Genomic DNA, 14,617 nt, shown 5'->3' with positions numbered 1-14,617 from the left:
TAGAAATGATGAGAAGGTTAATAGTAGTGCAGACTGTTGTGGTCCATCAGTAACCTACGGAGCTAGCAACAGAGTTGGACAGCAATGAGGCTGAGGTGAGGCCAGAGCCATCGGGAAGTGAGGTGCGGACTCCAGAGCCTGATAGTAGTGAGACAGAGGAACAGGAGGAGCCTTTTCCTAATGCACGCATGAGAAGAGCAGCTCAAGCAAGAAGGACAACTCAGGAGTAGGGCCAAGAGATGATTGGCCCCTCCCATAAGGCTTAAAACAGACCAGCAGCAGTGTTTGAGCTTTGCTGGAAAACAACGTTGGTAGCTTCGTCTTCTGTTTCGTCTTCTGCTTCGTCTACGTCTTGTCTTTATTTTTGTGACTTGTGAACGTTTGCCAAGAAAGGCCTTTGGCAGTTTGCCTAATTGGACCAAGGTTTGCGATAGAACTGAGGAATTTGTGTTGGGAGGCATTTGTTTTAATTTGAGTTGAACAATGCTGGAAATGAAGTAATTCTCAGCTGTTCAAATAAAGTTTGTTTGTTTTTTCACGGACTGAGTTCTTACTACCTATTTGGGCCTGGGTCACAACACAGACTTAGTAAATAGTTTGACAGTGTTGAGGGAATTATTTGTTTAGCAGAGTGATGGCATTCAGGAAAAAACTGTTCTTATGTCTAGTTGTTCTGGTGTGCAGTGCTCTGTAGCATCGTTTTGAGGGTAGGAGTTGAAACAGTTTATGTCCTGGATGCGAGGGGTCTGTAAATATTTTCACAGCCCTCTTTTTGACTCGTGCAGTATACAGGTCCTCAATGGAAGGCAGGTTGGTAGCAATTGTTTTTTCTGCAGTTCTAATTATCCTCTGAAGTTTGTGTCTGTCTTGTTGGGTTGCAGAACCAAACCAAACAGTTATAGAGGTGCAGGTGACAGACTCAATAATTCCTCTGTAGAACTGAATCACATTTCCACAAGTACTATCATGTCATAAACCATTGAGAATCGTTTTTTTTTATTTTTGTGACTTGTGAACATTTGCCAAGAAAGGCCTTTGGCAGTTTGCCTAATTGGACCACGGCTTGCGAGAGAACTGAGGCATTTGTTTTAATTTGAGTTGAACAATGCTCGAAATGAAGTAATTCTCAGCTGTTCGAGTAAAGTTTGTTTGTTTTTTCACGGACTGAGTTTCTTACTGCCTACTTGGGCCTGGGTCACAACACAGACTTAGTAAATAGTTTGACAGTGTTGAGGGAATTATTTGTTTAGCAGAGTGATGGCATTCAGGAAAAAACTGTTCTTATGTCTAGTTGTTCTGGTGTGCAGTGCTCTGTAGCATCGTTTTGAGGGTAGGAGTTGAAACAGTTTATGTCCTGGATGCGAGGGGTCTGTAAATATTTTCACAGCCCTCTTTTTGACTCGTGCAGTATACAGGTCCTCAATGGAAGGCAGGTTGGTAGCAATTGTTTTTTCTGCAGTTCTAATTATCCTCTGAAGTTTGTGTCTGTCTTGTTGGGTTGCAGAACCAAACCAAACAGTTATAGAGGTGCAGGTGACAGACTCAATAATTCCTCTGTAGAACTGAATCACATTTCCACAAGTACTATCATGTCATAAACCATTGAGAATCGTTTTTTTTTATTTTGTGTACTTTGAAATAGTTTGATTTAGTTTGATGTGCTCTGACAGCCTCTTGTCACTGTGATTCAAACCATAGCTGGGATAAATAAAAGTAACCCTCGATTTTTGACCATTCATTTAACAACCATTCAAAGTTACGATGGTGTCGGTTCTTGCTCTTAACAACCATTGCAACATCCTTGCAGTCAGTCAGTGAAAATTTAGACATTTGGCAACCAGCATGTATTTTACAATGGTTGCAGCATCTTGGGGTTACGTGATCACCATTATAACCTTTACTAGGGAGCTTCTAACAAGTAAACCAATGGAGGAAGTCAGATTTGCTTAACAGTCACATGGTGTGCTTCGTGACCAGAGTGATTTGCTTAATACTAGGCAGCAAAAGGGTTGTTCAATTTGGGCACAGCTCATTGCATTGCATTGCTTAATGACCGAAGTTCCAGGTCCAATTGTAGTTGTAGGCTGAGGACTACCTGTTGCGAGAGACTCTTTTGGTGGTCTTCTCCAATAAACAGTAAAAAGTACTGTTGATGTTTGAAGAAGATCGGTCTGCAGCAGAGGTGGGTTTCAGCAAGTTCTGACCAGTTCTGGAGAACCGGTAGCAGAAATTTTGAGTGGTTCGGAGAACTGGTAGTAAAAATTCTGACTGGCCCCACCCCCATCTATTCTCTGCCTTCCAAGTCCCAGCTGATCAGGAGGAAATGGGGATTTTGCAGTAATCTTCCCTTGGATTGGGGACGGAATGGAGATTTTTCAGTATCATTCCCCTTCCACGCCCACCAAGCCACGCCCACAGAACTGGTAGTAAAAAATTTTGAAACCCACCACTGGTCTGCAGGCAGGCTTTTAAAGCTTCCCCAGAATTGCAGTGTGCTCGTCTTTCTTATACTGTAAATAAGAAGTACTGTTTCTCCTCATCCTGTAGTATAAAATTGCTATTAATATAAAGAACTCCACAAGATTGTGGTATTCTCTCTGGATAGCAATAGCAGTAGTACTTAGACTTATATACCGCTCCAAAGTGCTTTACAGCCCTCTCTAAGCGGTTTACAAAGTCAGCATACTGCCCCCAACAGTCTGGGTCCTCATTTTACCAACCTCAGAAGGATGGAAGGCTGAGTCAACCTTGAGCCAGTGAGAACTGAATTGCTGAACTGCAGTCAGCTGGCAGTCAGCAGAAGTAACCTGCAGTACTGCGTTCTAACCATTGTGGCACCGAGGTTTTGGTTTCAAGGATACTCTCTGATCATAGAGAGTATGTAGAGGTAGTCCTTGACTTACAACCACAATTGGGATCAGAATTGGGATCAGAATTTCCATTGCTAAGCAAGGTTGATTTTACTACTTTATTTTTTCAATAGTTGGTAAGCAAACCACTGCAGTTGATAAATGAATTGCGCACTGCAGTTGATAAATGAATTACGCAGTCATTAAATGAATCTGGCTTCCCCATTGACTTTACCTGTCGAAAATCATCACGAAAGTGATCACATGACCCCATGATACTGCAATCCTTGTAAATACATGCCAAGGACCCAAATGTCAGCTTTGGAAGCCAGACTAGGCCGAAGGCTTCCACACACTGCCACTTTCTCCTGTGTGGGAAAGTAGGAGAAGGGGTGGTGGTGGTACAAGGGGCTATTAGACATAATAACATTTTTCCTGCCGGTCAAGGTCAGGCTGAGCCCACATCTGGAGAAGGAATGGCTGTAGTGATGTCTCGAGATTGGATGGTTGGAGATTGGAGCATGTGATCGGCAGAGGGGTCATGAGGGTGGGGATTTTGGAGTTTGTATTATTGAGGGAAAAACCCGGATCCCCAGATTTGGATTTCATCCAACTGTGCCAGTTTACCTATGCTAGTAAAAGAACTTTGAAAGATGCTTGCCACGGAGTCTTTTCTGCAGGAGGGGTTTTCTGGAACGCTGACACCAAATTTTTATCATATGACTGTTGGGATGTTGCAAGGACTAGTCATAAATCACTTTTTTCGATCTTGTTGTAACTTTAAATAGTTGCTAAATTAATACAGCCAAACTTATAGGACTTATAGCCGAAAAAGAATTTACTAGGGTGATAAAGTCTTGATCTAGAAGCTGGGATAAATGTGCTAACTTTATTCCTTTATCACCGTCTCTTGCCTTCCATTTGTAGAGGGCACATTTTTTCTTCTTCTTACTCTAGGTCAGGGGTGTCAAACTCGATGATCACGGCATTGTCACGTGACGTATCGGGACTTCCCCCCCTTTCGCTAAACCCGGTGGTGGTGGGGCCAGCATGTGACGCATCCGGTCCGCGGCCTGTGAGTTTGACACCCTGCTCTAGGTGCTTTGTGTGTAACTTAGAAGCCTAGTTTTCAGGATTCTAAATCACAAGGAGCCTCAGCTGAATTTCCTTCTACATTCAGAAAGGGGCAGCCCAAAAGCAGCCCATTTCCTCCGCATGAATAAGGAGAACACATATTTAGAACTCCTGAGAACACATATTTAGAACTCCTGATATGGTCTTCTGAGCACTATCCACATTTTACTGTTAGTATGAGATCTGTTATTTAATATATTTATTTTATTGCTTAATCTGTTTTTGGAATGCTGAGAAACCAAATTGCATTTTGCAACTGGCAGAACCTGGAAATGGCTGTTCAATTAGATGTATACATAACATGTGTAATTAATAGTTAACAGCTCTAATGCATAGCCAAAATTACTTTACAAATTCACATGTGAATGAAAAACTGCTGCGTTTAAGCATGGCTCTAATTTAAAACTGAGCCAACTTGTTTTGGAATGTATTCCCTAAGGCTCCTAATAGGTTCTATACTTCAAACCAGAAGTGACATCTGGAATACTCAAGGAAGAAAGCAACAATCTTATTTGTTTAAGAAATTGCATCTTCTCTTTATGTTGATGTGGCTATTAGCTTGCATGGAATATTTAAACATTCCTAAAACATATGGTTGCTGAGATTTGGCTGAAAAACTCTTTTTCCACGATAGTATTCAAATCGTGTACACATATATTGGTCTTATTTCTGACCTGATACATTTCTAGAATAGGCCAGTATTATGAATCCATAATTCTATGGCCCAATCAATAGGCAATACAGGTGGCCCTCAATTTACTATAGTTCATTTTGTGACCATTCAAAGTTACAACATCACTGAAAAAAGTGACTTACGACCATTTTTCACACTTATGAAAGTTGCAGCATCCCTGTGGCCCTGTGATCAACATTCAGATAGTTGGCAACTGACTCATATTAATGATAGTTGCAATGTCCCAAAATCAGGTGATCCCCTTTTGCAACCTACTGACGAACAAAGTCAATGGGGAAACCAGATTCACCTAACAACCAAGTTTCTAATTTAATAACTGCAGGGATATGGCAAGAAAGATCATAAAATGGGGCGAAACTCAATTAACAAATACCATTTTTTAGCAACATAAATTTTGGGCTCAATTATGGTCGTAAGTTGAGGACAACCTGTAGTGATTGTAGTGATTAAGGTTGAGAGCTCGTATATCTGAATTCTGGGAGGTTCTATAAGAAAAGGAATTTCAAATAGCCAAAACCCTCTGAACTATTTTACTTGGTGAGTAAGAAGGTGGATCTGCTTAAAAGTGTTGCATATTGACCCAGAGAATTGAGAAAAGAGTATTCCTGACCCAACTATTAAAGAAGGGTAGGGGTGGAGCAGGACTAGGGCAAAATCTCACCTATCATCCTGCCTTTTGCTTGATAATAAAGCAGATAGCAATCTATAAATCTCTAGATTAAGAACAAGTTCTGTTCCTAACTCAGTACTTAATTCAAATTTGTATTAGAGTTGGAACCTGTATTTACAAATGGGTTACCTATTACTAGAATGGTGGATGGCATTGTCCTTTCTCAAGCTTTCAGGAACTTCCAGGAATATAGGAAAACATGCTGTATATTCAGCAGTTCCTAAAAGAATTGCACAGCTTCAGCCATTTGTTGGTTCAAGGAAGGAGAACACCATCCACCATTTATAGTAATTTGCAGCCTGGTTCATATCTAGAGGTTATCCTTAAATACGGCATTCTTAACCTGAGGAATGCCTGTATTAGAATAAGTGAAATAAAATCAACAGGGAACCATTCAGAAAATGACAGATCTAAATAATTTGGCATTTTAAATGATAAAGCTCCAAAGGGAGACTCTGATCAAAATGGCTAAGTTAGATTTTATTAGCAAGTTGCAATTACTGTGTTAAAATTTATAATTCAGTTTTGCAAAGTAAGAAACTAGTATGCTTGCTAATACTTAGCCAAGTGTTCAAACACATGTACTGTGACAGATAAACTCACTTTTCTTTTATTTTATACTTCACTAGCTATAATACTAGTATTTTTTTCCCCTGTATATAGATATCTGCCAACTAAGGCAAAATTTTGTCACCTGACAAATGTGTCTGTAGCATATGGCTATTCTTTTAAGTTCTCTAGAGCTTTTTACAAATGATTACTGTGGCATTTTTTCTGGAATCCATTACCAAGGCAAAGGCAGCTATGTTTTAGAAAATGCAGATATATTGCTATTTTTATTTTGAAATTGAAGGATTAAAGCAGATTATAGCATTGGGGGAAATATCCAATTCTTTGTGCTCCATTTAGTCCTAAATAAAGCCCAGAGAGGGAAAATGTTACTATGGTGATATAGACTTTTACTGTATTATGAAGAGGTGACAATGAAAAACTTACCCATATAAGGTCATTTACAGTGAGAACTCCATTATGAAATGCTATGAATAGAATCCTTTTAATTGATCCTTCTGTGACTAATCCCTTAAATCTTAACGATCAAGCCAATAAATAAAATTGCTATACATTCAGATTGCAGTGAATATGTACTTTAGTTACTACTGAGGAAAATAGTTTATATTGTCTTGAAAGTATTGGGTTATTTACCTTCTGTAAAAACACTCTTTTTTATTATGTATATATATATGTAATTTTTGATATACACTATAAACACCACAAAATGCACAGGTATAGAATAGAATAGAATAGAATTTTTTTTATTGGCCAAGTGTGATTGGACACACAAGGAATTTGTCTTGGTGCATATACTCTCAATGTATATAAAAGAAAAGATACGTTCATCAAGGTACAACATTTACAACACAATTGATGGTCAGTATATCAATATAAATCATAAGGATTGCCAGCAACAAGTTACAAGTATGTGAAATACAAGTTACAAGTATGTGAAATACAAGTTACAAATATGTGAAATACGTTTAATAATATATAGGTAGTCCATGACTTAACTACCACAGTTGGGATTGGATCTTCCATCATTAAGCAAGGTGGTTGTTCAATCTGTTGCACTCTGTTTTACAACTTTTGTGCCATGTTAGTTAGGTAAATCACTGTTGTCATTGAATGAATAACATGGTCATTAATTCAATCCAACTTTTCCCCATTGATTTTGCTTGTTGTAAGCTGGCTAGAACTGGTGATTATATAACTTTGGGATATTGCAACCGTCATGAGTACATGTTGGTTGCCATGCTCCTGAATTTTTATCATGTGATTGTGGGGACACTGTAATGTATGTAAATGTGAGGACTCTACACAGACGCACACACCAGAGGTGGGTTTCAGCAGGTTCTGATCAGTTCTGGAGACCAGTAGCAGAAATTTTGAGTAGTTCAGAGAACCGGTAGTTAAAATTCTGACTGCCCCTTTCCCTATCTATTCTCTGCCTCCCAAGTCCCAGGTGATCGGGAGGAAATGGGGATTTTGCAGTAACCTTCCCCTGGATTGGGGAGGGAATGGATATTTTACAGTATCTTTCCCTTGCCGTGCCCACCAAGCCACACCCACCAAGCCATACCACGTCCATCAGGCCACACCCACAGAACCAGTAGTAAAAAAAATTGAAACTCACCACTGACACATACTGTATATGAATTCGCTGGATTTTAGCTATCCTCTCAGTTAACATATAGAGTCATCTCTTTTTCACTGTATTTACTGCTTTGAGAATGATACACACAAACTTCCTGCTTCCTTGCACTGATTCACCTCCTTTTACACGTGCTCCCTGGGATGCGTGAAACTTGACTTTTAGCTAATTTTACAGCAATCTTTTTGAATAAAGAAAATTGGGCATTTTTGAGGAGTGTAGTGATCTGGTCTCTTTCATGGCAGGTAGGGCACTTGGAGGGATAAAAGCATACTGGCACAGCCCCACTAAGTGATCTGTGGAGGGTAAAGAGAATAACATTGATGGAAAGAAGGGAGATCTGTTATCAAAGCAACAAGAAGATGAACATTGCTTAAGTCCAAATGAGAAGGGAGAATTATGAAAATGTCTCAGACAGGCACCTTCCCCCCATTTACATTAAGTTAAAAGAAGAAATAAGGGAAGCACGGTCATACTTGCAAGATTCTGTTACTGTTGCCAATGTTAATAAATAATCTTAGGCCGAAGTGAAGCTTGTTTGTCTGATCTAACATATAAGGTTGTAATTTGTCAGTCCAGAAGAACAGAGTGGGGGATCATCTTCTACCATCTAAAAATTCTGGTGTCTCTGAGCATGTTCTTCCCACCAGTTCTGCTTCTTGCTGCTTGGCTTACCTGGTCAGAAATACTGCTTGATGCAGGTTTCAATTTATGCAAAAATCAGCTTAGGTAATATATCTGCCTGCTTACTTAGACTTTAAGGAAATGCTTGGGGTGTTCTATTTACAACGCCTACTTTTTGTTTTCTTTTGTAGCACTTTTTAATGTCACAAAAGGTTAATCATATTTATTCTGTCTCTCTAGCCTCTATAACCTGGCGTCACTGGAATTAAGGGAGAATCTGTTAACATATTTACCTGAGTAAGTATTTTCTTTGTTTTGTATGCATGGACAGCATGAATTGAGAATCTCTTGTTCCCTAAATATGGAAATGAAATTAAAGAACAGAATAAATCTTATAGCAGAAAATAGATATTACTGAAGAGTAATGTCTTTATTTCATCATGGAGAAAACCTATGTGGTTTGTTAGGAGTCAAAATGACTTCATGACACAAGATCAATCCACTCAACGAATGTCTTTATTAACACTAATTGATGTAATGCTAGGGAAAACTAGACAACCCATGACCTCTTGGGTCATTCTTTCCTTACCAGATTCCTCAATGGCTTCAACAATGGCAGAGCTTCTAATGCACTTGAAAAGCCCTTAGAAATTTAGGGAGATATTTAGAGATGTATCTGCCTTGAAAATAACCCACATTGATCTGTGTAGCACAGTCAAGCATCAGGAGTTGATCACAAGAAATGATTTTTGACATTTTACTTTATGATAATTTTATTTTTAATAAAATTTCCCAAATTTCAGTTCCATGGGAGTCATGGGTCCTAAATTTTGGACACATTCTGTAAGTTAGCCCATTTGATTGAAGTACCTTGGTTCAAGAGGTTTTGCCCTATGATGCACTGTTTCTCCCAATTAAGGTTAAAGACACAAGTGTTTTAATAATATTTAGATCATATTAAGAATGTCCTAATCTAATTCCAATGCTAAACTTTGTGTTTATGATCTTTAAAAATTATATTGTTCCTGGTTTTTCAGGTCAGTTGCCCAGCTGCAGAGACTAGAAGAACTAGATTTAGGAAATAATGAACTTTATAATTTGGTAAGCACTGCACATGTTGAAAATTCAGTACACAACTTCCTAAACTCTCAGTTGTAAGATATCAAAAATAGGCTGCAAAGTTGACTTGATTGTGTGTAATTTGTTTTTTCTAGCAGTTCTTCAAAACTATCTGTTTCTTGGCTACCTTAACCACGTTAAGTTATAGCATGTAGCTTTCTGTGTGTATATTTTTGTTACTGGTTTTTTCTTTTCTTTTTTTAATTCAAAAGGAAAGGCTGAGGATTTTGTTGCTTTTTAAAATGTATTTAAATAATCTCAAAGAGATATACAAAATAACAAAAAAAGAAAAAGAGAGAAAACCTAGGAAGGAGAGAATAAAAGGGGGGAAAAGGTGAAGAATGAAGAGGGGGATGACTTTCTTTAGCACAGGAAGCTCTTAATTGAAATTAAACCAAAAACACAAAAATATACAGATTAAACAATCAAGGCAACATAAATTGACATAAATTTATTCATTGAATAAAATTATTCAATGAAAAATCTCTTACTTTAAATTTAAACATAAGCATAAAAGATACAGAAAATATGTCCAACAATATGAACATAAAAATGTGACATTTTTATAATAACAAATCCTATAGTAATCAAATCCTAAAATCAATTTTTCATTTTTATCTTTTTCAAGAAAGAAATCCAAAAGAGGTCTCCAAATGAAAACAAAACCTGATAGGCTTTGTCTTTCACCAATTAGTCAGTTTTTGTCATTTCTGCCAATTCCATGGATCTCACTCCCTTATTTTTCTCCAGGAAAGGCGAGGATTTTGATCTAGATTGAGATTTGGAACATGAACAGATTATTCCTTCCAGCCATGAGTGCAATCGTGTCTTTTCCTTGTATGAACTCAGAGATAATTAAATTTTTAAAAAGTTCCAGTAATGCCTGTGGTAGAAAAAATGACTTCTATTGACCCACAGGACATGTCCGACATCCATCCATGTGTCAAAGAGAAGGATTAAATCTCATGTTTCCACTTGATCCCAGGTCCATTTGGGGTGCTTGCTTTTGAGTTAAGGGGGGGGGGAAAAACCATAAGGGATGTTGGGCCTCTGTGGCTCAGACTGCTAATGTAGTCTGTTATTAACAGCAGCTGCCTGCAATTACTGCAGGTTCTAGTCCCACCAGGCCCAAGGTTGACTCAGCCTTCCATCCTTTATAAGGTAGGTAAAATGAGGACCCAGATTGTTGGGGGCAATAAGTTGACTTTGTATATAAATATACAAATAGAATGAAGACTATTGCTAACGTAGTGTAAGCCGCCCTGAGTCTTCGGAGAAGGGCGGGATATAAACGCAACTAAAAACAAAATGTTAACGTACTTAATGTTGGCAACGTATTTAAATGTGCCAAATAGCTGATTTGGGGTTACTTTGCTGGAAGAGCTGGATGGGGAACTGATTTAGCTTCAAACAAAGAGAAATAAGGAACCTCTTGAGGCAGGAGTGGGAAGACTTCCTTGGAACCCCCTGGATCACATGGGTGTAGTTCTTTTTGCAGTTATTTGGCCTGGGTAAAAACTCTGATTCACTAGGTCATGAGTCAGCAGCTTTTATGAATAAGGCAGAGCAGGGCTTCCAAAGAGCCATCCCTTCTTTTTGGGAAAGGCATTTGCATTCTGCCTCTCTCTGAAGCAAGGAATGTCACCAGACATCTTTCCTAAATTGAGAAGAAATCTTCTCTTCTCTTCCCCCTCCCTCTCCTATGGCTGACATTATGAAAGCGTGCATCCAGTTGCTTTAAAATTATACTCTGGAGCAATTTTTCTGAAATTTCTTTTATGTATTTTTTTCCTTATATGCGTGATTCTTTATTTTCTTTGGAAAAGAGAAAAAAAAGTTAAACCCAGTTTGAAAGAATGTGCAATTAACATTGTTTATACTGCTTTTGAAACTTTTGTTATACGGATAGGGTGTAGTTGACCTAAGTACTGTATGTAGAAACTCTGGAAGAATAATAATTCATGTATTTTATTAAAATAGTCATCCTTGTAAATGCTTTTTATGTAGTTTCTTCTTCTTTATGAAGTCATCCTTTTTCTCTTGTCCAGCCAATAAATTCCCATGTTCGGCAGGGATAGTAGTGAGATGCTTCTCCACACTGGTAATTCACACTAGTGTTGTGAATGAAAATAAAAATGCCCTCCATGCTTATAATGTGATTGCAGCAGGAAGCATTCCTGTTCCCTTGTATGCTTCCATTGTCATTTCAGTTCATATTGAAACGATTCCAGTAACTTGTTTGTGCTGGTGAGTTCTTGTTCTACAATTGCACAATAACAGAGGTTTTGCTTATTTCACCAATAAAACTAGGAGAGTTGAAGAAAAGGTCATTGCTGCTGGTTTGTTAAACTGAACACTGGAAGACCAACTCAGTACAGATAGTCCTCAACTTACGACCACATCTGAGTTCAAAATTTCTGTTGCTAAGTGAGACAGTTCAGTGAGCTTTGCCCCATTTTATTATCTTTTTTGGGAGAGTTGTTAAGTGAATCACTGCAGTTGTTAAGTTAGTACTACAGTTGTTAAGTGAATCTGGCTTCCCCATTGACTTTGCTTGTCAGAAAATAGCAACAGGTGATCACATGAGCCCAGGACACTGCAACCGTCATAAATATGGGCCAGCTGCCAAGTGTCCAAATTTTGATCATGAGACTATGGGGATGCTACAATAGTCATAAGTGACAAAAAACAGTCTGTCACTTTTTTCAGTGCTGTTGTAACTTCGAACAGTCATCAAACTATTGGTTATAAGTTGAGGACTACTGCTACACTTTTGAAAATGCCCTTCCCATATTTATTGAGTTTTTGTTGTCCAATACTGTATATCCACTTTTTCTGTTTATGAACACTTGCAAAAATTTCTTTTGACTTGTTCTTGGTTTCTGGCCACAACCATACATAGAAGTAACCATATAGGGTTGTTGAGGTTTGTTTGTTTTTTTGGCAATGTTATAGAAGTTGTTTTTTACTGTGTTCTATTGCTATTTTTTTTAACTTTCTAGTCTAGATCAGCCAAGGTTGCTGGGTGTTGCCATATGTGATACTTCACTTTAAAATCAACTTTAAACCACTTGCACTTTGGAGTTTTTTACTCCTTGTTATCTTCAGTGGTAAGAGAAAAGGAAGTATGTACAAGAAAAATTCCTCTTGCAAATATTTACGGATACTAAACAGGGTCAGGCATGGTTAATATTTGAAAGAGCCTCTGGGGTATTATCAGAGTTGTAGACTAGACCAGGAAATAAGAAAACATCTTGGAAGAATGCAGTAGTAAACTGTTTCTGCATTGCTGCCAAGAAAATTATATAGTCATATTTGTTGTGGTCCATTAGCAGTCGGTAGAGCTAGCAGCGGAGTCGGACAGTGAGGAGGATGGGAAGGATCATGGGCCAGTCTTGGACTCTGGGGAAGGCCTGGATGAGGGCTCTGCGTCAGAGGCAGAAGTGGGGACAGGGCCATCTGGGAGCAATGCGCAGACTCTGGAGCCTCCAGAGGCAGACAGCAGAGAGGCAGAGGAACAGGAGGAGCACACATGCGAAGAGCTGCCAGAAGGCAAGAGCCGTTAAAGCAAAAAGGACGACTCGGGAGTAAGGCCAGGAGATGATTGGCCCCTCCCATAAGGCTTAAAAGAGCAGCAATGGATCTTGGGCTCTTTGTAGGAAAGCAACATTGCTATATTGATTTCTAGTCGGCGTCTCTTGTTTCTGAACTTCGTGGGGCTTTGCCAAGAAAAGCCTTTGGCAGGGTGCTGAAGAAGACAAAGGTTTGTGATAAGGCTGAAGGACTTTTTCTGACGGATTTGTTTTGGACTTAATTTGGATTAAGCTGAGGATGAAGTAATTCTCGGCTGTTCTAATAAACTATGTTTGTTTAGGATTGATTGTGTCTGGTAATAACTACTTGGGCCTAGGTCACAACAATATTCATGAAGTCACCAAGAGTCAAGTTTGACTCAAATGAGACTTTATCTTTTAAATTATTTCTCTCTAAGTTCTTATTGCTATAGCTTTGGTGCCGTATATCCTGAGATAGTGCTGCCATTGGCTTAGCTTTTTACCTAGCTTTGACAAAGCACAGCATAGATTAGGCCATCTTTTTTTTTTTAAAGCAAATACAAATATTTTACAGTTCAATGTGTACAAGCAACTAATATTGCTATGTATCTCTCCTATCCTCCAAGACAAGGTTTCAAGCTGGTTAATGAGTAGTGCTATAAATAAAACCTTATAAATTAACATTTTAAAAAAATACCCAAGGAAGAGATTAATTTTTTAAAAAATCTAGGCAAAAAATATTCAGGTTTATCATTCCCTCCCACCACTATACCACTAGAAATCAACCTGTAAAAGAATGAAAAAGAATAGAGGCTGTTACTTAATATCCACAAAATGTACCCGGCATTCTTAGGTTAGGTTCCTAACAGTAGTTCAATTTACTCTGTAGATTTGAAAATTAAAAGAACTGAAAAGGAAAAAAAAAAGATAGCCAACTCTTTCTCCACATCTGCAGTTTTTCCAAGTCATTCTGGGTCCTGCAAACATTTAAAATAAAAATATATTTTTTCTTAGGTTGCAGGCACAGTGTAGGCATAATTCTCGAGACCCTAGCAAACCAATTTAAAAAAATCCAACAATGGAACTTTTAAAAAATTAAACTGATTATATCTAGCCATAATTTTTATATTTTTAGAAGTGTATATGCATGTTTGTGTGTATGGATTTTATTTTATTTAAAATTGCATAGAGAGAATATTATGTTCCTCTGCAGATATGTACAATCTATGTGTAATCTTGTACTAAAGGTTTTGTTTGTGTTGTGAGAACAGTTGACAGTCAGGAAGAGAATTAGCTATAGTTAAAGTGAAAGTTATGATGGATTTCTTAAGTCAGCAGCGTTTACATATAATCTTTATAATTTGCATGATCAATCAATATAGAATATCACATTCAGTTGAAGCATTTGAAGGGGCCAGCACGGGAGATCCAAAACCACTTCCCCACCCTACCCAAAAAAAAAAACTGTATGAGAGGGATATGCTTTCAAAATATGAGAAAATGAAAGAAAATAGGTATTTCTTCTGTTAAGATATTTTGTTCTAAACCAAATCTGTAAAAAGAATTTTTTAAAGACTTCAAAGATAGTATTTTAATTAGTTTTTTTCCATGTGTATAATTTTCTGTATGAGTATAACATCTTCAATGGAAAATAGCTTTTCTTCTTTATAACTTTAAAATAATTATGTAACTTAAAAGGAAATCAGCAACTCATAATGAAACTTGTCCTGCATACTTTTTTCTATCAGTAATTTAAATTCCTTTCTT

The 14,617-nt window shown here is 37.9% G+C and overlaps 1 protein-coding gene across 1 annotated transcript in view; it reads left to right on the top strand.

Moving 5' to 3' along the window:
- The window catches only part of LRRC1 (leucine rich repeat containing 1), a 102,056-nt gene that overhangs the window by 52,400 nt on the left and 35,039 nt on the right, over nt 1-14,617 (top strand). Inside the window, exons 5-6 of the mRNA XM_058177058.1 lie at nt 8,418-8,474; nt 9,215-9,278. Coding sequence (XP_058033041.1) covers nt 8,418-8,474; nt 9,215-9,278 — 121 coding nt within the window. The remainder of the gene's footprint in view (nt 1-8,417; nt 8,475-9,214; nt 9,279-14,617) is intronic.

The sequence above is a fragment of the Ahaetulla prasina genome, chromosome 1 (assembly GCF_028640845.1).
Source record: "Ahaetulla prasina isolate Xishuangbanna chromosome 1, ASM2864084v1, whole genome shotgun sequence".
NCBI lineage: Eukaryota > Metazoa > Chordata > Lepidosauria > Squamata > Colubridae > Ahaetulla > Ahaetulla prasina.
This window is presented reverse-complemented; position numbering and strand designations above follow the sequence as displayed.